Here is a 26,090-nt window from a genome sequence, read left to right as displayed (position 1 = left end):
AAGAGAAGATGCCCTCAGAAATGCAGGCTTTGATCATGGCCTGAAACAAAACAGTCATGTTCTTTTTGATGGTTTTAACTGGGGATACTGTGTGTTTGCATGGATTTGGGTGATGATGAAGAAATCAGTTGTGCACATGTTCAGATGGATGTGGTTTGTGCAGATGTACATGTGTTTTTGTGCCTGTTGGTGTGTGTATTGGGGTCAGCCAGAGTTCTCAGGAATGTCTCCTTGGCATTCACTACCTGCTGATAGAGCTTACACAGTGATGATGGTTGCTGTCTTTTCTGTCACATCACTCCTCCACAAAACTGTCTTGTATGTATTGTATATTCTTTTGTCTGAGATTAGTTGTGCAGTAAACAGTTTAAAGAAATGGATATGGTATCAAATGACAAGTATGTGGGATATATGCTTGCACTTTTATATCTTTTTATTTTGTTTTGTGCTCAAATAAAGACTCAATCAATATAACCTGTGTCCTCCCCCCCATCTCCCCACCTCCTACCTACCTACCTCTCTCCACCTCTTTTTCTTTTTCAGTGACATATTTGATGCTATGTTCCCGGTCACCCATATTGCAGGAGAAACAGTTATCCAGCAAGGTTTGTATGAATGTTTTTATGAAACTAATTAATGTAAAAGTCATGCTTTTGGGTCATGTCAAACTAAATTAGAACAGATTTACATATTTGAACCAGTTAGGGAAACAAGCCCAAAGTTGTATTAGTCGCAGAATTTAAATAGTCAACTTTGAAAGTGGAGTTTCTTCCTATTAAGACCATTAAAGACCGATGTGGAAAAATTAGCTGGAGATATTTTGCTAAAGGGAAAGTTCTTCCAGCTGTCTGATGCAATGAGTGACCTTGTCTTAACATAGATTTGAACCACTAAACCACTTTAAAGAAAAGGAAGCAATTAAGATGCTGCTTTCTTCAATTATCCACAATGGCCTTATCTTGAAGAATGCATCTATTGCACTGCCACCACTGGCCATGTTTATTTTATCTTGCCACTCCCTTTTCCTCTCATTGCCCCACTAACACATTCCTTCAGCCTGCGCCAGCTGTTGGGTCGCTCTCTTCTGCCTGACAGTCATCAAAACCTTGACTCTAGTCATCCCTGGACTTTGAAGAAACACAGACCAGCAGGGCCAGACTGTATTTTTCCAGGTCTCTCCCTCTGAAACTCCTATCAAACACAGACACATTTAATCACATATTTTAAAGCACTGAAAACACACATTCTTGCAGACAAATTCCCACTTTCAGATAATAGTATGTTAACACCTGCACAAAATCACATATTTTACAGCATAGTTTACAGCACACAAACGCACACAGAAAAGTGTTGGTGCCTGGACAACCACTTAGACTCTCCTACCAACTCTTAAGACATCATCAGGAGTATATCGGTCCTAATTTGGTGATAATAAAGCTAGCTAACTTTGCAGGGCCCCCAGTCCCAGACAGTCCATTGTTATATACACTATTGAATGTGGTATATACAGTGCTGATGTCATGGCTAATGTCTGGACTACTGTACAGCTTCAAGAAACCAACCATGCTACTGGCTACTCACACACTATTTAGACACAGTAAGGACTTATATTTGTGAGGCTAGGCTGGTATTTAAACATAGGATGAATTTACTTTATCAAAACATAAAAGATAGAAAGGTATTTTCATCGGGCTCTTCTGCTTATTATTTACTTCTAATTCAGATATTCAGTTTTACAATTATAGTTTATTGTGTCTTTGAATATTATTTTGTATAGGAACGTTTAGAAATATCGGTGCTGCAGCATTGTGGGTACAAAACACCTCAGAGGTTGAGGATGTACCCATGTTGTTCTTTTCAGCAAAACCATAGAACCTGAGCTAAGCGTACAACAATTAGCTTGTGTTGAAACTAGACCACATGGCATACACCAGCTTGCATGACTGTGTGTGTGTTTTTGTGTGTGTCCAAGTTCTGGTCAAATATTTGCCTGCACTCTTAAGCAAAAGGCAGAAAACAAAGGCTTGGGCACCAAAGTGATAAAAGACAGGAAGAGCAGAAGAAAAGACAGACACAGTGAGAGGGGGACTGAAAGAGCGATAGAGGAGATGAAAGAGAGAGAAGAAAAATTAGCTGAGGGCCAGGTTGCAGCAGGTTGAGCATATATGTGTGTATGTATCTATGGGGTCTTCACTAGGACAGACAAGGAGCGTTTTGTGTGACAAATAGAGCTGTATGATTAACGAGCCCTGCACTCCACTCAGTATTAATTAGGCGTGTGAACTCTTGTGAACTTTACTCACAGGGCACTCTCATCCTTTCAGCTCTTTAGGTTAAAAATACACACACAAAATACACACACAGTCACACCCTGACTTGGTACCTACTAGATGCACAGATATGCATACTTGTGTCATTTAGACTCATGCATCACTCCCCTCTTGTGCCTCTGAATCTATTTGCATTTACATCCTATTGTTAAAGGTAGGAAGAGCTTTGTAGTGCTTGTGTATGTGGCTGGCTGTCCTTTTTAATGATTTCCCGTGAACTCTATGTAATGGATAGCATAATTAGAGGAACACTTGCCATTTTTTAGCCTTATCTCTAGACTAGAGGCTTTTACCAGACATCAACCAGCCAGCGCCAATGAATCACTTCATAGTTTCAATTTGTACTATTAGTGGCTCTGCCAGGATTCAGTAAGCAGAGCAGTAAACGTTTTGAGTTCCCCGCTTTGCAGTTATAGTAAATCATGCTATAATACTGTAAATAGAACAGGATAAATAAAGCTCATCACAACAGTTGTCCACCATCGTATGAATCTCTCAGTTTTTTTATATTATAATGAAAAGTTGTAGCTCTGCAAGCTCAGGCACTTCTGTTTCAAAGTTTCCGCTATTAAAGTACAAGTAATGGACACTGCTATTACTTCAACTTTCTGCAGTAGCACTTTTGAAACTGGACATGCCCAGAAGCTTAGAGGCCATTTATGTGTTAACACTCAAAATACAAGTTCAGTTGTTCCAACAAACATAATACTCTTAACATTGAAGTACTCATAAACTACCTTTTGCCCTGTACGCTGAGGACCGAAATGCTCATCAGAGCAAATGAATTTAAGCAAAGCTTTTTTGGCCACTGGTGATGTTGCAAAATTTACTCATCTTGTTGAATAGCAGCCTGCTGTAGCTTTGTCACTCTTCCGTAGCATACTCTATATTTCATTCTCCTATAACCATCTCTTTATCACATGATCAGTATTTGATTTTGTTAGCAGGTGGCTTGTGAGCTAACAAGCTTTCTGGTAGGTTCACTTTCAGACTTTCACAAGCTCACACGTTTCTTTGTCTCTCTCTTGTTCAGGTGATGAAGGCGACAACTTCTATGTGATTGACCAAGGCGAAGTGGACGTAAGTAACACACACAAGCACTTTGTCATTTCTTATCATACATTATTCATTAAGTGACTCAAAGCAAAGTATTCCATTAAAGGGGATTCCAGTGTGCCTTCTGTCAGTGTAACTCTCATTTACCTGTTTTAATGTGTAATCTATAAGAAAGATTGTGGCTCACTGGAAAACCCAGCCTACTAAACTCATGTTGAGACAATTTCTTCCCACAAATGTGTAGTTTTTTTAGATTTGCCTCCATGTTTTGTTCTTCTTTAAAGTCTAGTTCCAGTCCGATGACAATCTGAACATGGCGCTTTAGAGTCAATCACTCTGTGAAGGCACTCAAACTGAGAAGATCTTTTGTCTTAGCAAGCCTGACACAGAGCGATAGAGTTAAGTGGAGAGATAAAACGGGAGCGGATGGAAAGTTAAACAGGAAGTGACCTTATCAGCTTACTGCAGTGAACACAGAGGCAGCGGGTAAGAGGAGAGAAACAGGTTGGCAAGCTTGACTAAGATTGCCAATATCACTGACCCACCTACACAGAAAGAAGGAACAGAAATATTCAGATGGTGCCTTGATAGAGAGACTGCATAACAACTAACTCTAAATCTTGTTGTGCTGACTTCCTTTGTTTCAGATAGTACCTTGTCAAATGTGATTAGATAAGTAATGGGATCTATTTCTAGATTCCTGTGAAAGAGAAGTGAGCCTATAGTAGAGGATTTTGTTTTCTTCATTCAAGGCTATATTTAGGTCAGATAAATAGTAGGAAATTCACTAAAGTGAAGTTAAAACTGTATCTAGAAACTGTAAATTTATCACACTGAACATGAGCCATTCCCCACCCGAACTTGTCAAGCATGACAAATACAAAGATAAAAATTTTGCCTGTCAAATAGAATTTTGTAGCTTCATTTCAGTGTGGAGAAATTCCCCGCTTTTTTTTTCCTTGCCTCGGGTAAGTTTGTAACATCTGATGCTGAGCTTTTGACAACCATTCTCTCACAAACAAGACTTTTTAATGGGTAACACTGTTTTTGTTTTTACCACTAATCTCACAGTCTGCGGTTTTTATCAGACAGTTAGTTGAGAACACTTAATCACGTTGAGGGCCCTGTTTGCTTTAAGTTCTTGAAATGCTCTCTAACTAAATCAGAACATGGTCATTTTTGTTGCTTGCAGTTGCAGCATATCAGACTTTTATTTTATATTTCTGCACTTACTTTCAGGGTTTCCTTAAGCCTGTTCTGCTATAATTTTCCATTAGATCCACAGCTGAAGTGATGCTCTATCCCACAGCGGCAGAGTTACTGTCTTAATTGTTCCTTGAATGTGTTAAACCAGATGAGGTCTGCTCACTGCTGCCACCAGTGAATCTGCTCCCACAGAACCTTGTCAGCCTGCACCCAAATTGTGGGAAGACTATCCTAGAAACTCACCCCAGCCATGCTTTTCTGTGTCTCCCTCACCTCTCCCCGTCATCCACTCTTACATCTGTACAGACAGCGGCTGTCTCCCAGCCACAGCCCTGGCACCAAACTGCTTCAAGATCAGTGCCGAGGTTATTCGAGTGTGGAGATGTCTCTCATTAGACAGGGGTGTAAATCTGCCAGCATCCCATAAACTGCCTGAAAGCTGCCACTAATGTAAACACCCCTCCATGTCTGCATAGAAATCCATTCACTTACAGACATTGGCCTGTATTTATTTACGGGTGCACCACAAAAGAAATAAAAGCTTTCATTCAAAGTGCAGAATAACCTTATTAGGAATGAAACTAGTGTTTGTGGTTGTAATTTAAATTCGAGTGCAGTTCAGTGAAATATGTGTGATATTTTATGATTTATTGAAGTAGGTTTCTCTTAACGAGCAATATTTTTAAGATTGGAGACTTATTTTATCAATATTTAGGGTAAACAAGACTTTAGAATTTACAGATAGTTACAGAATAATCACCAACACAAATATGCAACCAGCTACACACAACTTGCTGCTTATATTAACATACTGAAAATCCTTTTACAACTAAAAGACAACATATGTTTGAGATTTGTGTCAGTCTTTATACAATCATCAATCTGAGTTCTTAGTTGCCACCCTCTTTGCAAGTTTGTACTTCACTAATGCTCTTGCTCTAGTTTATGTGTGTGAAACAACATTATCAGTCCAAGAGCTGAATCAAAGTGTTTGTGAAACTTTATGGGATGGTATGTATGACTGTGAAGACTGGACTGGAAAGTGCAGTAAAACTATTACCACTTGTATGCTGTGACTTTTGCAACATTCAGATAATTGTTCTAAGCTTGATGTAACCATAGTCAGCACTCTGCTCTCTGAAGCCATTCCAGTTTGTAGTGAAGGATGAGTCCCTTGTGGTCTACTCTGAATCTGAATAAGAGCTTCCAACAATTCTGAGAGTTCTCACCAGTAAACCCTCACTCCCTCCTTCTGTCTCTCCCTTCCTCCCCAACTCTGTGCTATTAAGTCAACAAGATAGGGGATAGTGTGTTGACAGGTGAAACCGTAACGGCCTCAGAGATAGCCTTGGTCAGCTTCACTGAGGTTGAATTGTCTGTAGATCTATAGAGGTTGGCCTGAATGGAGTACTGCATGTGTGTGCATGCAAGTAATCAGCTTTGTGAGTTGTGTGTGTATTAGATGTTGGAATTGACCCACAAAGTCTACCACAGCTCTCTGACCGTTACTCCCAGATCACAGAGAAGGCTCAAACAAGACAAGACAAAGAAAATAAAAGGAACTGATGAAGAGATAGGAAGGACAGAGAACCTTTAAGAGGGACTCATCTTAAGGCTTAGTTTAGATCACAGAGCAAACCCTAGTAAGCATTTTAAACAACCCCCCCCCCCCAAAAAAAAACTTTGGAGTATTCTTTAAAGCACTTCAGCTTGTAATACCCTGTCCATCACATCACTCATCTTGCTGTTCTCTCTGCAGGTTTATGTAAATGGAGAGCTGGTGACAAATATTGGAGAAGGAGGTAGTTTTGGAGAGCTGGCCTTGATTTATGGGACTCCCAGAGCTGCCACCGTCAAGGCCAAGACTGATCTTAAACTGTGGGGCATTGACCGAGACAGCTACCGACGCATCCTCATGGTATGACTGTCTACAAACTGACATGTAGTACTGTGTATCACTGTGGCCCTGTGGAGACCAGGTATCAAGGTAATAATGCGCACTAAAAAAAAACAGCATTGAAATAAAAGGCATCTGAAATTCTGCTAGAGAAATACTTTAAATGTATTCATTCAGTTGCATGTTCTGTAATACTGTTATTTGCACCTTAACTAACAAACACATTCACATATATAATAGGCTGATGTGGACTGGACAATTGTGATGTTTTATTTTTATTAAGGGTTTTTTCCCCTTTGATATGCCCTGCTAACTCTCTGTGGGCTTCAGTAGTTAGCAGTGAACTGAGCCCATTCCCAGGCCCTATCCCACAAAGACAGACACATCTGTGAGCATGCACACAAATACAATCAAAGCTAAACACAGGCGCTAATGAAGTGCTTGTTCCCATAAAGGCATCATGTTATCAGTTAAATAGAACTGGTTCGGTTTTGCAACATCAGACCCAGAACGTATTCACATGTTGTGGCAGGACAACTGATTTAGTTCAGCTCCTCAGAGACATAGCACCGAGTAGGAGAAACGACTGCGGTCAAGTGAGGCAGCACTCATGAAACTCATCTGGCCATCAGAATATATTCTTTATTTTGAGAAAAAATAGGTTACAATGGAGCGTGATGACTTAAACTGGTTAAACTGGTGTGAACGTGAGCTGGTTCACCAGAAAGCACCAAGAAGTTCTGAGATCATACATCAGGGCTCTAAAGTCTGACCAGTTTGTTGAGTGTGACTAACTTTTTTTCTTGGTTGCACCAGTGCACCAATATTTTACGGGTCTGAATGAATGGCTTTTATTATCTGTCCCTCCCTACCTGAGCTCAGAGAACAATAACACCTTGAGAGACGTGAGAGAAGGGGTGGGTCTTCACCTCTGATCAGCTGTGATCCACAGTTAAACACCATGTTGTATGTTGGTTTGAAATCAAGACCGATGTGCATTAGATGTCCGATACGGTGGAGAACAATCAGTCTGGAAACTGGAATCAATCACAAAATGTGGAATATGGTGGAATTTGCTTATGTGTGCTGGTTATCTATTATCCTCACTAATTTACAGGAAGTGTTTTCACCATGGTTAATGAAAATGAATGAGGAAAGCTGGATCAGAGTTGAATGCTTTTTGACCTCTGCAGACCCCCGTCTGTGTGACATCACCTCCACTGACCAGGATGAGGTCTCCCCCAGAAATTCAGGGGTGGATAAGAAGTTATTTAAAAAAAAAATTTGAAATCCAACACAACGCAGGTCTAGAAAAACTGAAAGAGCTGCATCTGTTTCTGGAGAAGCATTAGAGTGAGAAAATACTGGCTGATAAACGTTGCCAGAAAACGAGAGCATCCTGCATCACTCAGTGTGTTTGAGCTGCACCTGGAGACTGTTCTGTATTAAAATTAAACAAAAAAACAATAACAAAAAGCCTGGATGTTTCTGGCTGTTTAAGTAGCCAAAACCATGGTATTTAATAAAGCCAAAGAGGAGATTTCTTTTACAAAATTCAGATCCAAGTAGATAAGTACAAAATAATAATAATAATAATAATAATCGCAAATCCAAAAGGAAATTTGCCAGAAGCAGCACAACCTCATGAGCCATTTCAAAGTTTAAAATGTTTAGTTCCATTCAATTCCGTGAAGCTAGAACTTTTTTTTAAATGTTTTTTTTCTACTTAACATTCATGCTTCCATTAAAGACTAACATTTTTCTTAACCTCATTATTGCTGAGCTGCTGAAAGTGGCGCTGTAAAATTTGGGGTGCACCTAAACTTTTTGCTCGTGTACCCAAATTAAAAAGTTTGGCGCACCAGTGCAACCAATGCTAAAAGTTACGTGTTTGTTTAATGTCTGTCAAAGAAATTTTTGAAGCTTTTAAATCTTATTATGTTTAATTCTGAAGTATGTAACGCACCCTCTAAAATTTCTCACTAGGACAATTTGAATTCCATTTTTCATCATTCAGAAGAAACTACCCTACAATTTACAAGGACTCTTACAAGGTCAAATGGAACATTAAACCTTACGTACATAGACCAATCGTAGCCCTCCATGAAACAGTTCAGAAATAAGTATGATGTATGACCTTGCAATAAACAAGTACAGCAGAAGACTCGCTACACTCATCTTTCATGGTCTTTTACTTGCAATATTTCCTCCTTCTCAACCACTTAAGACTCCTTAAACACTTAAAACAGTTGAATTCATTATCTTTTACTGCAAATACACACACTTGCATGCACATTCTGACATATATACACACGGGAGTCTATCCTCCCATTTTAATGTCTCTCCAGAACTACTACTCCCAGACTGAAAAAGGGGAAAAAAGTAAAAGTGGTATAGAGTGAATGAAGACTGTGAAGGAGAAAAAAGGCCCACACACTTCCCACTCCAGGAGCTTATCTAGTCTGAATGTCCAAATGTTTAAAGTGGAAACATTAGGTGCCCTGCCTTGGGGGTCATACTCACTCACATGCACACACATATTTTGTGTGCTGTTAGAATGACTTATTATTATACATGTGTGAACATCTGTGTAAGCATCTTTTCCTGCTAGATACCTCCTCAAAAGTTACTTACTGCTAACGAATTAGACCAACTCCAATTTACCAGTTTTTTTGTTTGTTTGTTTGTTTTGTTTTGTTTATTTTTGCAGTGCTAGCAGAGAAAATTCTGTTTTATGTTAAACAGAACTACCAGAGATGAAAAAAAGTGTTTTTGGACCTTTCAGCTCAGTGTAAAGTTGGCACTGGCCTGTCTAGCACTCATGTCACCTCTTAAGCGCATAGCTAAAGTGACGACGCAGTCTGCCCGGGTAACCTTTCTTTGAGAGGATTCTCACTCTCTGCAGCTCTCATTCCTTCGTTCCTTCCAGCAGCAGTGGTGGTGGGGGGTAAGATGGGGTGAAACAGAATTCAATTATGTGAACCTGTAGTTAATTATTGCTGTCAATGATTTGTAAAGCTGTTTTTTTTTTTTTTTACAAAGTGTGGTATTCTGGCAACATTGTTGGCCAACACAATGCACATTCCCCCTTTGTGTAAATATGTGTGTGTTTGTGTGCTTCCCAGTAACTTCCCAACATTATACTGAGTGCCTGTGTCTGCAGCTAGTTAGTTAGAAGCTCGTAAGGTGCATTGCCATCAGTTTAATTGTTTTCACATCTGCTTCCCTGTCTTGCTGTCGGTTCACACTTAGGGACTATTTATGTTTCAAGAAGCATCTTCTTGAGCAATTAAATAAGCATTTTTGTTGCATAACATTTTTTTCTATATCTTTGGATGCTAGGCTAAAAATTTGTTTTAACTCTTGTTGGTTATTGGACAAAACCAGATGTTAGAAATTTCCAAAGAGCTGGTCTTTCTTGAGGACACCTTTTACAGTTACCAGATTTCCCAGGCAAACCAATTAATCACTTCATGGAATTCAAGATTCAATTAAATTACCATTACACAGCCCAAGATTCAATAACTAAATTACAGACATAGACCGGTCATGCCACCCACAAAAAAGACACAGCGACACATAACAATTGGCTTGGAATGCAGTTTGCCCATTAAGACATGAGGGCACTACTGTCTTGAATTTCCTGCTACTGTAGCCTGAATTCAACTTAATCAACTGCATTTTCTTGCCACCAGATATTTGCCAAAAACAGGCTAGGTAGAGGAGTTCTCATCTGACTTAGCTTTGTTAATGTCTCAACTCTCTTTCCTTTCAGTCAGTTGCTCCACTTGCCTTGACATATGACCTGATTAACTCAGGGGGCGGTAATGGTCTAAAGACCTGCCATCCTAATTTCAACCCCTGTGTTTACTTCTCCATAAGTGATTACTGGATTCTGATTAAAGGTAATCAATACTAAAACATTCTTTAATGAAAACAAGTTTTTTGTATAAAGTGAATGTGGTCTCCGCATCTGTATATGCTGCAGGCTTTATGACATTTTACAAGTTGATTGATATTGAATATAACAAATCTCAGCAGGGTCCAAGAGTTCATCCATGTTAACGAGGACCCTGAAAGACCACTTAATACTAATCTTCCTTGACTTTACTGTATATCACACACCCAGCGGCAAAAAATGGTCATAATATTTTTTTTTAATCCATTTGAGACACTTGATGAGTATGTCACGATGAGTATGTCATGGTATCATATAAAACCAAGGCGCCCTGTCAAACCCCACCACACCCACTCATCTCACCACCTTCCTTATCCAGGAGTATGTTAAGCAAATAATGTAATACCCTTTTCTGTCATAAACACACTCTCTCCATTGTGTTGTATTCATACAATACCCACCTAGTTCGTGTCGTCTTGGTATTTAAACACACACTTACAGACAAAGCCATTAACAAACTGACAGACCACTGTCAACAAACAGAACACAAGACAAAAAGAAAACAAGGAAAAATTACACCAAGAAACAAAGCGCGATGAAGGGTGTGCAGGGGTGGTGTTTCACATTGGACAGAGATGAAGGTGATAGAGATGAGGCGTAAGGTACAGTTGGTTTAGTCTGGCTTTGCTCCACACCTCAAGTCTTTGATGATTCTACCTCAAAGACAGCAAACAGACACGGAGGCTGGTTCATCTTAATGCACAAGAGGAGTGAACACATAAGGGCCAAGAAGAAGAGTCGGAGATTTTTATACATGGCATATGTGTTCAGGCCTCCCAAGTAGATGCAAAGAGAAAATTATGTTCACTAACTAAATACATGAAAACTTCACAATTTTTAATTAAAAGATTATGACATGCATAATTTGCTTTCCATCAACCTTAGTCCATGCCTGCATTGCTTTCATTATGCAGATGTACCCAACACAACCTGCTGCAGTCACATTAATCAGACCTACTAATATAATTTATTGTTATGTACGCAAGGTAAGCCTTTAAGCTCTGTAAGTTTTGTGTAAAGGCTGTGAGAGTTTGAAAGTGTATTTGCTCGCATATGAGCAAATTTCGTTCCTGCAGCGACAGCAGCAAAACATAAGTGGCAGAACTAAAAACAGACTGCGCACAGACACACACTCATCTATCCAGGAGGGAGGCAGTGCAGGCTAGAATTCCTTTAATCAAGTTGTTTACAATTCTGAGTTTGACGTTGACTCACTTGGGAAGATTTGCTCTCCTTTTAAGACAAAATGTGAAATTATATGAAATTAGAGGCAGCAGCGGGACTCATGCACTTATGCATTGAAGACACCCCGAGCCTCAATATATCACTTCCATATGCAAACGCAGACACGGGGTGGACAAGATCAGCGTCCCTCACAGTTTTTTCCTCTCTTCATGTCTCTACTCTCTCTGAGTGGTTCTGTGCAGTGAAGGAGAAATGCTTTTAGAGAAGGGGTCCACTGGGTTTAGACTTGTCAGGAAGCACCTGATTTTCATGGCATAGCCAGAGAGGGGAAAGTCCCCTGCCTGGTGGGTGGGGTGGGCCACACACACAGACACACACACATGCAATAAACATTACAGCATATCTCATGCACACCTTTGTACATGCCCCCATGAACTATGATCTGTTAATCACAGATTATCTTGTAGCTTCAGTTTGTAATGTTGGTATTTGACCATGGCTGTGTGTTACATTTGAAGCCAGCCTTAAAGGTCAGTTTGTGGCAAATAAATTGCTGCTGGGAAAGACTTTAGAGAAACAATGAATGAGCAAAATGTGTCCGGAACAGTCAGTAAATATGAATTTGAACAAAAAAATCGGTTTTAGCTGCAAAATATAAAATATGTATTTTTTAGGATTAAAAAAGTATAAAAAACAAGACTTCACTAATTCTTAAATGATAAAAGTGGAAGAAGACAAAACTGTATCTTGTATCTTACAATAAATGGGTTCTACACCCTCAAATCTATACACACAGATGGCATTTTACAGAATAATTAAATTGTCTAATAGCAGTGTTAGCATACAAAGGAGTGTGTTAAACTGGTAATATGTTTCATGTGTTTGTTTTATAGGGCAGCACTCTGAGAAAGAGAAAGATGTATGAAGAGTTTCTCAGCAAGGTCTCCATCCTTGGTAAGTATGTGTATTAAACTGTAAAATTGAATGAAGATGTGTTTTTTTTCTTGTGGGTGTAGTCCTATTTATTTCTGCATTCATGTACATGTTAAATAATGAATGTGTTTGCATGTTCATCTGTGTTATGAGTTAATTTCAAATAGGTCAAAGGGTCCAAAGTGCAGGCCGTTAAATCAACGTATACCATAGATTAGCCCACATAAACACAGGCACACGTTGTCACACAAGTAAGGCCTGTGTGTACACTCTTAATCTGCTCATACTGTTTATGCTTAAAGCCAGTCACACTCTTCCATGCCTCTATGTGAACAATTAAAGAATAGGTAGTTAAGTTAAGCCTCTCTTTCCTACTGGAATTTGGGTAACACCAACCACTGGATTTTGGAGGGATGGCGAGTGAGGTTCATTCAGACTTTCAAATTGAGTTGCAATAGGAACTGACATCTCAACCTCTTCCACTTGATCATGTGTGTGCGGTGTATAGAGAAGGGCCATGCCCCCTGTACAGAGTTATTAGCTGGGTGAGTAAACCCATACACTCAGTTCTGGTCTTAGGAGAACATCTCTGAGGTCTGCTCTCTTTTCATTCGCCTCCTTTCTTCCACAGCTCCCTCTTTGACAGCCTTGTTGAGGCCTGCATTCAAACACCCGCCTCCCTCGTCGAAATGCTTTACCGCTCTTCATCCCTCTTTCTGTCGCTTTGCCTCTCTGCTCAGCCTCTCTGAATTGGAGGAGGAGCAGGGGGTGGAGGTGTTTTTGTTTGTCTTTGATTTTTGAGATAACCACGAAATTAGGTACAAGCCCTTGAAGTCGTGGAGTGAAGGCAGAAAAAACAAATGTTCGTCACACATACACTCAAAACAGGTTTCCCAGTGGTCAGTCTCCTAGATGTTTACTATGTATGTGTGCAACAAGGTGATCTAAGTGGGTGCAGGCTTGGCGAAGCGGAAAATGTAGGTTCTTTAGTCAGGACATTTGTGTATCACGTTACTTGCCTTGCCATTAAGGATCACCACTATGGGACCTACTGCCTTTGGCTTGCAGCCAGACAGAAGACATCCATCTGGGTCGGGCAGACACCACGGCCCCACCAGAAGGGACACTGGACACCTCCAAATTACCAGACCTATCTTAGTTAATCCTAAGTACATATACATTCATTCACACACACAAATAGATACACTAGTATTAGTTACTGAGCACATCAGGAGACAATAGTTCCAGACAAAGAGATCCTGCTGTAGTTTTACACCTCTAACTCATGTCTTAGCTAAATCAAAACAATGAATCATCTTTTCATCTAGACTAAGCTGAGGATAAGGAGTGTTTTCACTGCAGATGAGTCACATTCCACATGTGCATGTATAGACTGTTAAGATTAGGCCACAGTAATCTGCTGAAGTGTGAGAGAAGGGCGAACTCATCAGGGAAACTTCTGTGTAAAGGTATACAATGATTTTGTGGGTTCTTTTACTTTAAATATAGATTCTGACTTGCTTTAAATTCATTTAGTAGAAGTATTTTATTTCCAGTAAATTGTGTGACAAAACAGTACTTTTGGTTTTCTGTGAAAAATTCAAGAGCTTCTAGAAATATTTTGGGCTAACCATGTCACTGTTCCTGTGGTTGGATAGTTGAAAAGCCATCTGGCTGCAAAGAGCTACAAAGTTGATATCCCAGTTTTTTTCAGGTCATATTATGTTTATTTAGTTCACGTGTGGTTCTATATAACAATGGAAAGGAAATATTAATTTTAAATAAGGTGCCATTTCACCTTTCAAACCACTGATTATAAAAGCAACATCAATTTTATTTAGTCTAGTGCTTTAGATTGAGCTTAAACTTTACCAAGTACGGGATGATCTTGCCCGCTGTAATTTACCCAGAGTAAAGGATATTTGACTGTCTTGAGGGATAAAAACATATCTCTGTCATCGCAATCCGGAGTTAGCAGGACAAAAATGGGGTCAATTTCAAGGTGTTTAAGCTCTGTGGGCCTCCATGAAACGAGGGAGTGGTCAGAGGATCTAAGATATAATGGTTCCTGATGAATGACTGGATTAGCTGAGATGGGATTTAGCCCACCAGTCGACCGGAGAAGCAGCCACTTAGATCATGAACAGAAATGAATGTAAGTTTGTGCATATGCTGCTGCACTCATCCGTGTTTTAAGTGACAGATATTTGCTCTCCATTCACAGAGTCTTTGGATAAGTGGGAGCGTCTAACTGTGGCTGATGCTCTGGAGCCTGTTCAGTTTGAGGATGGAGAGAAGATTGTGGTGCAGGGAGAGCCTGGTGATGACTTCTTCATAATAACCGAGGTACGGTCTGTCATATCACAGCAGTATGTTAGGTCATTTTCCTGTTGTGTCACATTTCCTGTGAGTTCCAAGTGTTGACATATGGGTCCTGAGACCTTGTAGATGTCATCAAGTAGGCACGGGGATTGATGAAAATGTCATGTAAAAATGTTGGTGGGCTCTTTGCTGACATCGGAACTGATCCCAGTTTATTGCCACCAGCAGACAGACTATCTGGTGGTGCTCCACTGCCCTATCCCTCAACCACGGTTCCTGTGCAGAGAATAGTCCCTCTAACACTGCATGCTTTGTGGAACTGGGGCCCCTGGCACAGCTTCATGAAGGGCCCCCTGCCTGTCATCCTAACACACTTTTGATTAACTCCATACTTATACAGCTTTCACCAGGGTCAAGTCAAGAGGGTTCTGTCTAGAGGGGGTGGGGGGACAATCTGCTGTTGCCTCTGTGCGTTCCTTCTGCTTTTTCCTCTCGTTTCAGACTTATTTGTTGGTTACAGTCTGAAATTACTACATTATTGCTCAATCTGTCAGGTATTACATCTTTCCAATTTGCTCTGTATCCATCAGACCTCCTGGAAAGCTGTGGTTTGTTTGCAGTCATAGGAGTGGTTATGCTGGAAGTGAATTTTGCTTAGGGTGCTGAGTGGTGTATCAGTCCTTATCCCGATTTTACCCACCCTCATACTCTCTTCACCTGTACCCTGCCAGCACGACACTTCTCTCTTTTTCATCCTTCTTTCATGAAGATAAGATAAGATAAGATAAGATAAGATAAAATCGCACAAGTTCATCACACATGGTGAAGTTGTAAAGGTTCAAAATGAAGCTACAGAAATCACAAAAAGCTAGTTTGTGGGAAAAAAAAGAAAAATAAAGGGGACATATTGCAATCAGCAGTGTATGACTCATCAATCTGAGACTTTTACATCCCAGAGAGAAGAAAAACATGGAAAATATGCAAAGCAATCTGGGGATTCACAGGATGGAAGGATGGATGAAGAACTAAAAAAGGAAGCGAGACAAAGAGTGAGTGTAGGGAGCCAGTACATTTTAGTTTGTGGTTTAGGTGTTGGTGAGTTTTTTTTGCTTGTACCTGTCACGGTGCATCCACTCATATCATTAAGATGGAGGTCAAAGTATTACTTCCTCCTACATACATAACACGGTTTGAAAATGTTTACATGTATTAATCTTGCGCCTTGCATATCCTCTTTTTTTTCCACCTACTACTGCACCCAGCAGCGGTTGAGTTCTTTCTTTAACCTCATGTCTCATGCAGCCTGACTTTCCCAGAGTAGAGTGGACTGTGGTGGAATGTGTGTTGCTGACTTTCACATGAGGTCAGGACACCCAGCCTCCAGGGAGGGAGACGAGAGAGAGAGACAGAAAGAAAAGGATGAGTCAAAGAGGGCAGGGACATGTGGGTAAAGTGGAGGACCACAAGTAAAGAGGCAGAAGAGGATTTTGGATGTGTAAGTTATAGCACTCTCTATCCTCTCTTCTTATGTTTTCTCTTCATGTGCATAACTTTCATTAGTTTTTTTCTTTGACTATTACTGTGCATAAGGCTGAGATGTCAGGCACTCCCATTTCTCTCATCTTCTTAATCTGTCTTTTCTCACTCTTTTCTGTGATTTCTGCGGTTTTGGTGGCTCAGCCTAAGACAAACCCCACAATCACTAATTACATGCTGCTTATGGGAAACAAAAGGGAGGTATAGAGACATCACTTTCTTTACCAGGCAAGAGGAATGGGGCCTTAATGAAAAGTGGCATGTTTACTTTTTTTTTCTAGTACTGTTCAAACAAAACAAGCCTTTACAGGATCCGAGGTCATGAAAACTCAGCCTCATCTTCCTTTGCAACATCCTCTTTCATTTTAATCTCTTCTCTCCCCAACATGCACGGATAGTTAATTTATTTAAGCTGTGCCAGCTTTGCTTTAAAATGAAGTGAAGAGACGGAGAAATTAAATTTCTTAATTCCATTATAATAATGATCAAATTAAGAAAATGAGACAGACAGACAAGGCAAAGAGTTACAACAAGGTGTTGTGATGTATACAAGGAAGCAGTGATGGAACAAAAGTGTTCATTTGTCTCATTGACCCTAAAATATTGCAACACGCTATAAGATAAGTTCAACCTCTAAATGATCTAAATGTATTTTGAATCACTGATAAATCATTGCTGTGCATGTGAAAATAATCATTGTGTAATTAATCTTCATAATAGTATCATAAGTCAAATTAAAGACCTGTTAAGGTATAATTGATCTACAAAAATAATAATGAATACATTTTAAGCTTGTAAACCCTTCACCACAGGAAATTAACGCAGCCGTGCAAAGCCACAGCTCCATGCAAGAAGCCCACTTTCCACTGGAAGTAATATACACAAGCTTTGTTTGTTTCTTTTTTTTTAAAGCGTATTCTGTGCATGCCCAGCTGTACTGTCTTATCACACAAGGATATGAGTAAACAAGAATTTAAAAAAAAGCCAAATATGGTAGAAGGTTGCACAGCTTTTCATTAAAGTGTTTAATAAAATGTTAAGAAGCATGTGTGTGCTTTTTTATTCTGCACACATGCAAACTAGGAACTTAAGGAATATGGTAGGTTTGAAAAATGTTAAAATTATGTTATTTCTGTGAGACAGTTTCAACCATTTGAATGTGAAAATGAAGTTAAAATGTTGCAAAAATATAACCTTTTTATTACTAATATTTTTAATCAAATGAACTCATGTCAACAAGATGCAGTTAAAGCAGTGTGATTTGATTCGTTAGCCCAACTCATGCATTTTCAGTGGCTGCATGTACTGTATGCCTCTGGTTGATAATTCTGTAAAATCCTGTGATAGATATTCACTGCATTCACTCGTTTCTTATGAATATATGCTAAACTCTTTTATTCATCAACCTAATCAGTTTTTCATGAGTTATTTCTCATTCTCATTTTAGACTCCCACAAAACTAGTCACACTGACAGGGTCTAAAGGATTCTGTTGTGGGTTTTCAACAGTATAGTATCTCCTGGTGTTAGCCTGTACCATACATGTATTTGCTGAAAAGCAATTTAGCTAATAGAATTTCAACATTGCTTTTATGGACATGAGAAATTCAGTTAGAACAAGCTAGTTAAAGATTAACAGGTCTTAATTGAGTTAAACCATTTTGAACTCCTTTAAGAGCAGCCATCGGGTTGCTGCACAGAAGAGAGAGAACAATTTTGTGAGAATTGCTGAAGGGTTTAGTAAGTGAGCTGTGGGTGTTAGTGTTTGAATGAGAAGGTGCAGACTCCGCTGATGCAGGGTGGCCCCATGAACGGGCCACTCAGGATATCGCCTTCCTTCATCTGCCTGTGCCCCTTTATCTTTTCCTCTGAGCGTGTTGTCATTTCAGTGGTTCTCATTCACGCAACATGTTAAATTTTGACTTTTCACCCTGAGCTGATGCATTACATTCTGACTACGGTACATTTGTTTAAGAACTGATGCAAATAAATGGATGTGAATTTGCAATTTGCCTTAAGTACTGTGGCCAGTGATTAAGTATCTGTTGAGGTACAGATGATTTGTTGTGGCTGCTTTAATTGGCACACAGTATTCCTTTCTTTGTGTCTCTATTGCTTCATTCTCATTCGTTCATATCCTCTGTTTATTTTTTTTTCTGTGGCTGACCTCAGCTTTAGTCTTTTATTGTTAGGAGTCCTGCACAGCTTGTGTTGAGCAGGCAGAGGAAGCTCTCCAGTGTTTATAAAAGACATATCTGTGGAGCAGAGTGCTACCACTGGGGTGGTACAGTATGAGATGGTTATCTGGACCACACTGGATGAGCCAGGTTCAAGAACGAACTACTGTAGTTCTGGTGCTGCACTGTTTCACTCTCTTTGTTTGGACATGAATGGAAAGGAGAGTATTCCACCAGATGTAAACACAGGAGTTTCAGTGCCCCTTCTGCCTTACTCCCTCTCCATTCACATCTCCATTTTTCTTTTTTTTTTCTTTCTTTTTTGCACCCATAAGTTCCAGAAATTTAGGAATGTGAGCATATTAAAAAAAGTGTGTGTGCTTAACTGAGGTAGAAATTAAGTTGATCAAGACAGGAATGTGTCAAAGTGCAATATGAACAGGCTTTAGTAATAAATTAGGACTTTTATAAATATGCCAAAAATACTTTTTTAAGTGGGAAGGAGGGAAATTTAAAATGTATACTAAATTACTACAATGTTAACACTTCCTGCGGTCAGTCATTAGTTTACAGTTTATTTATGTCTATCCCACGTAAACTGAAAGGAGAGAGATTAAACATTACACTCAGTGCCTGTATAATTTTAATAATAATCTCTTTTTGTTTGCAGAGCTTTTCTTAACAGAACAGATAAAAATTCCCTTGGATTAAAAAAAATGTATATTTATTTATTTTTATTATATAGTATAGTATATTTATTATATATTTTTATGTTAAAATGATTAATGATAAAAATGCTTGGAATAGATATGTTATTAGGTGGGAGCATAATAAATGGTAGCTAAGAGAGGCAGTGATGTAATCTACGGGCCACTTGGCTGCGTTAAACACTTTCATTTCACATAATACTTTGTGTGAAATGAAGGTGGGTCAGCAAAAAAATAACTTTAGCTGGAAAAATGAATCCTCCAATCTTTGTGCAACAGCTCTTTTGGAGTGGTATTTTACCTTGGAGAAGGTGCTTTGACGTAGCTTGTCTGTTTGGGGTGCCAATCTCTAAAGTTAAAGTGGTACTGCAAATGTATTAGCATAAAAGGTCCATGATACACACAGCAGTGTGTGTATTGAGACACGAGACATAGACAGAATGAGACGTAAGCCTTTATTCTACTGCATTTTTCTAATGAACAGAGCAGCAGTCTGAAAAAGCTTTAAAATCCAGAGTAGCAGATGTGGTCATTACCTTTATGCTCATTCGATAAAACTCTGTGATCAGTTCAGCTGCTGGGACTTTTTGCTGTTTGATTATGACGAGTAATCAGACAGGCTGCCAAACTTGTGCTTTACCAATAAAAACCCACGCACAGTTACACACAAGTAAACATTCACACTTTCCAATAACATTTACTTCCTTTAAGACTGTGTAAACACTGCTTGTATATATGTACAAAAAGTTTAATTGAAAGTACACAGCTATGGAAGGAAAGATAATACAGTATATCTTTGCATGCTATATCTGGACATGTGCTTATTTTCTTGCCTACATATTTTTTTTATTATGTACATTTATGTGTATTGTGTGCAAAATTCTAATTTAAACCAAAGCTCTTACACAACACTACCACCCAATTAAAATGGAAAGGAAAAAAACAGTGTTCAGTGATGTTGCTAGGTATGCGTCCTGCATTCCTGGTTGGAAAGGATGTGGTAAACTTTCTATTGATGCATCCCGGGGATGCACCTTATTTTTCGATTATCTTTGAACAACAAAATCATAGTAACTAGCAAAAGAAACTTTGTTGTCAGCAGACCAGACAAGCGCTGCATCTAAAAGATGTACAGACTTGATATCTGTACACATAGTACAGGTTGGTCCCTACCAAAATACCCCTACCATTCACCGTGGATTTCATTTCAGACATTAAAGATACAAACTTTATAGTAGTAAACTTACGTTTCTACTCCTCGATGACGAGCTTGTGTCGATGTTTTAACATTTACTGTAATGAAATAAATAAAACATGCTCCAATGATGAAAAATACTTTGAATGGCAGTTGCCATTTTGTTATGCTCAGGCTCAGGCAGCGTGTGCACAGACATCCTGCTTCTAGCGACATCCTGTTTTTCTCGTGCGAGCAAGAAAAGAAGAACGCAAAAATGCCAACGAAGAAAAAAATAAAGCCTATTGCTGGTCAGCGGACTAGTAGCATGAAAACTGTCATGTTTTGTCATAAATTTTTCAGATTTGTTTAATTTCATACACATATATAAATATATTTATAACTATAAACTATAATTATAACTACATGTACCATACAGCCATCAAAGGACTTTAACGCTACAATTTAAGAAATAGAAAAATATAAGAAATAGAAAGAAATACATATTTTAAATTGGGAACCCATTGAATTTTGTGGGGACCCACATAAATCACCACATGTGGGTCCTGGGGACTCACTACATTAAAAACCTATCAACATCACTTAGTGTTGCAAATGGGAATAGTCAGTTGATGTGAAAACATTTTTTTTTTCTTATGTTGAATTGTTTCTATGCGTGTTGTGTCCTTAGATACAGCAAGTTGCTTTACATGGTGACTTGACTCCAGTGACTCAACCGAAATTAGATTTTGCACAGAAGTTCTCAAAAAATGCTTGAGTTGATACCATTCATGAATAAAATGAATAAATCTGACAGAAGAAAATGTTTTTTTTTTCTTTATATAGTCTCTATACTTTTTTGTATGTAGGCATGTTCATGTACATGTCAGTAAAGTCTCATAACATCATCCGCAGCAACAGTCACCTGCATTATCATTGCTCTATTTTAAAGCAGAAAGCAGTTAAGAGACCCCAGACAGAAATTACAACACAGTTTGGACAGGCACAATATGGAAAAGACACTCACACAGTATTTCTCACATATCCATAGCTCATATCTAGCACAATCTCAGCAAGCCACACATGTTCCTATTACTAAAATACAGTCTCACCTTTGTACTTTTGCAGAGAGTAGCTGGCAGTTTGGAAGTTCTCATTAAAGCTCATTACATTCATATTTAGAATTATTAGCCTGGTCAGCAAAAGGAGTAGAGAGAGTAGAAAAGGATTAAAAACAGTGTGAGAATGCTGGAACGGTCAAGTCTGTTATATAAAACTGTCCAAGACAAGCTGGGAAGTCCCCCCCTGCTGAATTCTTACCTGGCATCAATTACAGCAGCATGTAAATGTCCAGACATTATCAGCCAAAATACATACTGTACCTCTGTCTACATTATGATCACCTAAACATGGCAGTTACATGTAAATTTAAAAATATATGGATTCAAATACAGCACCAAACACAAGCTTGGTTGTTTGTGTGGAAAAAATGAATAATCAGACATATTCTCATACGCACATGAAGTTTTTCAACAGCTGCAAAACTTGACAGTGTGATATGTAAGTCATCTGTTAGGCAGAGCACATGGAAATCATATTCCTTCTCTTCTACTCTTTTAGATGACTCACACGCATGCACATCCCCACAACAACAGCCACTGGATGGTGGTGATATGCATAGCATGACTGACCACAGAGTCCACTTGGACTCTGTAGGATGAACTGTTGGTCGGTTTGAAGCTGCACAGTAACAGTGATCTACTAGCAACGTGCCATCGGACAGAATGCTTTTGGTGTCTGCACAAAAGTGCAGTAGTTTCCAGGGGTCACTGAAGGACAGGAGGAGCCTCAGTCTGGAGCAGCAGTTGTGAATTCTGATAAAGGGGATTATGTGATGGAGACATAGAGCAATCAGTTCAGCCTCTGATAAGCTTAGATGTTTATATTTTCTACACTCTGGAGGAAATAAAGCAGAACTAATCAATTTCTAATCACATAGACTGTTGGAATAAACAAATGCGTTTCTGCTCATGTGCAGACAAGCAACAGGTGTCTGTCCCACAGAAAAGTGGACTAAATCCTGTGCACCTGTGCTTTTATGAAGCAAAGGAATTTCTCCTCAGCTTAATCCTCCTGATGATTTTTTTTAGATCCTTCCTAAATACCCTCCCACTCCTCCTTTCTCCAACCCTGTTTTACATACACCCTCCTCCTTTTATTCTTCTCATTCTCATCCTGTTCTTCCTCTTGCCTTTGTGTCTCCTTCAATTCCCTCAACTCTCTCTTTTCTTTCTGCTTATAGGGAATAGCCTCTGTTCTGCAGCGTAGGTCTGACAACGAGGAGTATGTGGAGGTTGGACGCCTTGGGCCTTCTGACTACTTTGGTGAGTGTTCACTAGGCCTCACGGCTTGGTAGCCCCCTCCAAAAAAAAAAAAAAAAAAGAAAAATTAGTGTAACAAACCTCAGTTTGTGTTACACAAATTATTTCACATTAGAAAATTGTGCAGGCAGAAACATAAATAGTAAATGTGGCATTAAAAAGGCCAACCATAAGTTACATTTCTTACTAAATTGTTGCATGAATAATCATGCGCCACAAAAAATGGTTTTAAAACATTCTTTTGATTATTGACTAAAAAATGCTTTTGGTTAATTGACTAATCATTGTATGTTGGTCTAATTATGATGTTCCTTCAAATGTCTGAACTCCTTTTATTTTTCTGCTGATTGCAAAAAATCTAAATGTGACCCAACAGGTTTGGATATCAATATGTAATGCCTTCTTCATTCTGCTCCTCTTCATCCAGGTGAGATCGCCCTGCTCTTAAACCGTCCCAGGGCAGCCACTGTTGTTGCGCGTGGACCCCTCAAGTGTGTGAAGCTGGACAGGCCACGCTTTGAACGTGTACTGGGGCCGTGCTCAGAGATCCTCAAAAGGAACATCCAGAGATACAACAGCTTCATCTCCCTCACCGTGTGACATGCTGGCTCCCAGAGCCCTACCAGCAGGGGTTGTGCAACTTCAGCATCAGAGCTTTAGTGAGTGGGTGGGTGGAACGTGGGGTATGAGGTTATGGGCTTCAGAATGTGGATTTTACATCCATTATAACAGGGCGCTTATTTTCTGCCTTCTTTTTTTCCATTTTGCGCATTTCTTTTTTTTGACCTCGTGCACTTTGACTTGATCTGTACTGTCATGTAGCTTTATGTCCAAAACAACATGTGAGGGTGTAAAAATCAGAGTGAGGACAGTAATAGTTGAACTCATGATATAATGTAAATGAGTCATGCATACAGTGTGTCAGCTGTATGGCACATGCAAGACTGGCAAATAATGGTGTTTGCACTTTTAAGTAATTTATGGAGGGTACAGATAAATTCAGGAAACACAGGAAGTCATGTTTATGTCAGCGTGAGGAAGTGAGTTCACATTTCTTTGCTCGCTGGCTGTTGTTTGCCTTTTTTTCACTTGTGGCTGTGCGTGGTACCATTTCTAGATCAAATCAGGCACGCACTACACAGACCTCTGTTCCCTTAAATGTAATGTAGCTATAGAGATATAAAGTTAAATAAATTCTTGGCTATTTCATTCATCTTTTTGCTTCTTAACAATGCTTTTACAGCTTATATCAGACAAGAGGTTTTTAGACGTTATGTTGATTTCAATGCTTACAAGGTTGATCTTTTTTAATTTTTTTGTATTGTTGACAAATTGCATGAAAAGACCAAAGCCAACACTGAATTGATCCTACTAAAAATGTATTGTCTTTGCACCCAAAGCACAACGTACTTCATCCTTTCCATAGATCTCTGTTTGTTGTCACCACAACATTGCTGCAGTGGGTTTCTTAATTATAAGAAGTATGAAGGCCACCTCCACAGACTAATTATGGAAATAACTTTCCGTCTCTAGAGAGTAATTCCTGTAAAGCAGAGGCGTTTGCACATCTTGGGAAACATAAAAACATGGAACATTGTAAAGAGTTACCTTTTTTTTTAACTCTTGATAATGAAGTAGCAGACACATGATACTTTGCACCATCTGGACTGTGCTCTTTTCTCATTTTCACCCTCTTCTGCTGTTCTGTTGATAAATTCTATAATTCTATCCATAATATGCAAAAACTCAACATGTATGAACTATTCAATCTTCAGCCATGAGTGGATGCATGGAAGAACGAATTTTTTTTTTTTAATGTTTAATTATGTTTGACCCAACTTACAATCCCCCCTTCAGCATATTAGGCTTGTCTGAAAAAAGTATGTACACATGTTCTGAGATGTGTCAGTTACCCACATTTATCTTTTATACATGCCAGTTTATGTGTGGGCAAAATACATTTGCATGATTTATATGTGTACAAGTTGTTTATAAAGTCTACCACAGCTGGGCTGAGAATTTGCAGTGATGGGTGTAACACGTGAAAGTTCATCATGGTCTCTTGGTCTCATGCGGTGCCTTGATACCAGAAAAGAGGGTATCAGCTCTATGGAAACAGGGAAAGTGATCCCTGGTTTTAGTTGGTTGGCTATAATGCCTGTCTTTTTTTCAATTAAAAACATAGTGCATATTGTGGAACTGTTGCTCACTTAAATGTTTTAGTTTTTGAACAACTATGGCTCAGAAGAGCCATTTTGAAGCACGTAATCACTTATTAGTAGGATTACTTACTTGTTGGTTTTAGCCCTTCCATAAGATTAGTTGACAATGAGAAAAATATGCAAAATATTAAAAAAATATATACAATTTTAAGATTTTACAGTTAAATGATGCAGTAGAATTTCCCTCTACTCACTGAAGCAGTTCAGTCTGACCTGTGAGCTGTTGTACTACAAAGGCACTGTAGTGTTATCAGTCCACAGTCACAGTCTGAAACAGAAAAAACACAACCATAGTTTATATGCTTACACTGTCTCAGGACTGAATAAACTTTCAACACAAACACACACATCTTAATTGATGTTTTTATTTATTTTATTTTAAGCTCATTCTGTTTGATGTTGTAGTGCTACATTAAAGCTTTTGCACCATTTTAGAGTTTGTAACATTGGCTCAATAAAACAGCTCTTTTTAATACTTTACTTCTGTGTTCTAAATAAGAAATAGTTAAAAAAGAAAAAAGATGAGCTTGTGTTGCTTTCCTTTGATCTACAGCAAACTGTCACAGTTGCACAACTGACCTAGTGACTGATGTATTTGGGACCTTAAAAGAGAGTCTCTGTGTATTCTGCGTATCTTTTCTTTAAAATATCAAACCATCTTGGGCAAATAAAGATTAGCTTCTGAAATCCCTTTGATTTGAGTCATTATTTTCTCATGATTAGGCCTTCTTTGTCCCATCATGAGTGTGACTATTATACACATTTTTCCCCTTAGTTTATAACAACTCCTGGCATCGTCTCCTCCTCTCCTGGCTGGACTTAATTCCCCATCTTTCACTTTTCTTAGCTCATGCCCTTTAAGTTCACGCCTACACCTCCTCTAAATGTTATATGTTAATTAACATCCCTTTTTTACTAACTGTCCTTTACTGAAGTACTTCTCATGTTTTTTTCCTACAGGCATATCCCCTTTTTTTCTACCTCCCTGTGCTTAGTCTTGCTTTCTC

At 39.0% G+C, this 26,090-nt stretch overlaps 1 protein-coding gene across 2 annotated transcripts in view; it reads left to right on the top strand.

Moving 5' to 3' along the window:
• The window catches only part of prkar1b (protein kinase, cAMP-dependent, regulatory, type I, beta), a 66,048-nt gene extending 40,278 nt beyond the window's left edge, over nt 1–25,770 (top strand). For both annotated transcript variants that reach the window (XM_041973925.1, XM_041973934.1), the window contains 7 exons: nt 544–605; nt 3,364–3,410; nt 6,352–6,510; nt 12,526–12,586; nt 14,790–14,911; nt 22,783–22,864; nt 23,289–25,770. In XM_041973925.1, the coding sequence (XP_041829859.1) occupies nt 544–605; nt 3,364–3,410; nt 6,352–6,510; nt 12,526–12,586; nt 14,790–14,911; nt 22,783–22,864; nt 23,289–23,461 (706 nt within the window). In that variant the 3' untranslated portion in view covers nt 23,462–25,770. The remainder of the gene's footprint in view (nt 1–543; nt 606–3,363; nt 3,411–6,351; nt 6,511–12,525; nt 12,587–14,789; nt 14,912–22,782; nt 22,865–23,288) is intronic.
• The last annotated feature ends 320 nt before the right edge of the window (nt 25,771–26,090 follow it).

The sequence above is a fragment of the Melanotaenia boesemani genome, chromosome 2 (genome assembly GCF_017639745.1).
Source record: "Melanotaenia boesemani isolate fMelBoe1 chromosome 2, fMelBoe1.pri, whole genome shotgun sequence".
NCBI lineage: Eukaryota > Metazoa > Chordata > Actinopteri > Atheriniformes > Melanotaeniidae > Melanotaenia > Melanotaenia boesemani.
Note: the sequence above shows the minus strand (reverse complement) of the source record. Positions and strands in the feature narration are given on the sequence as shown.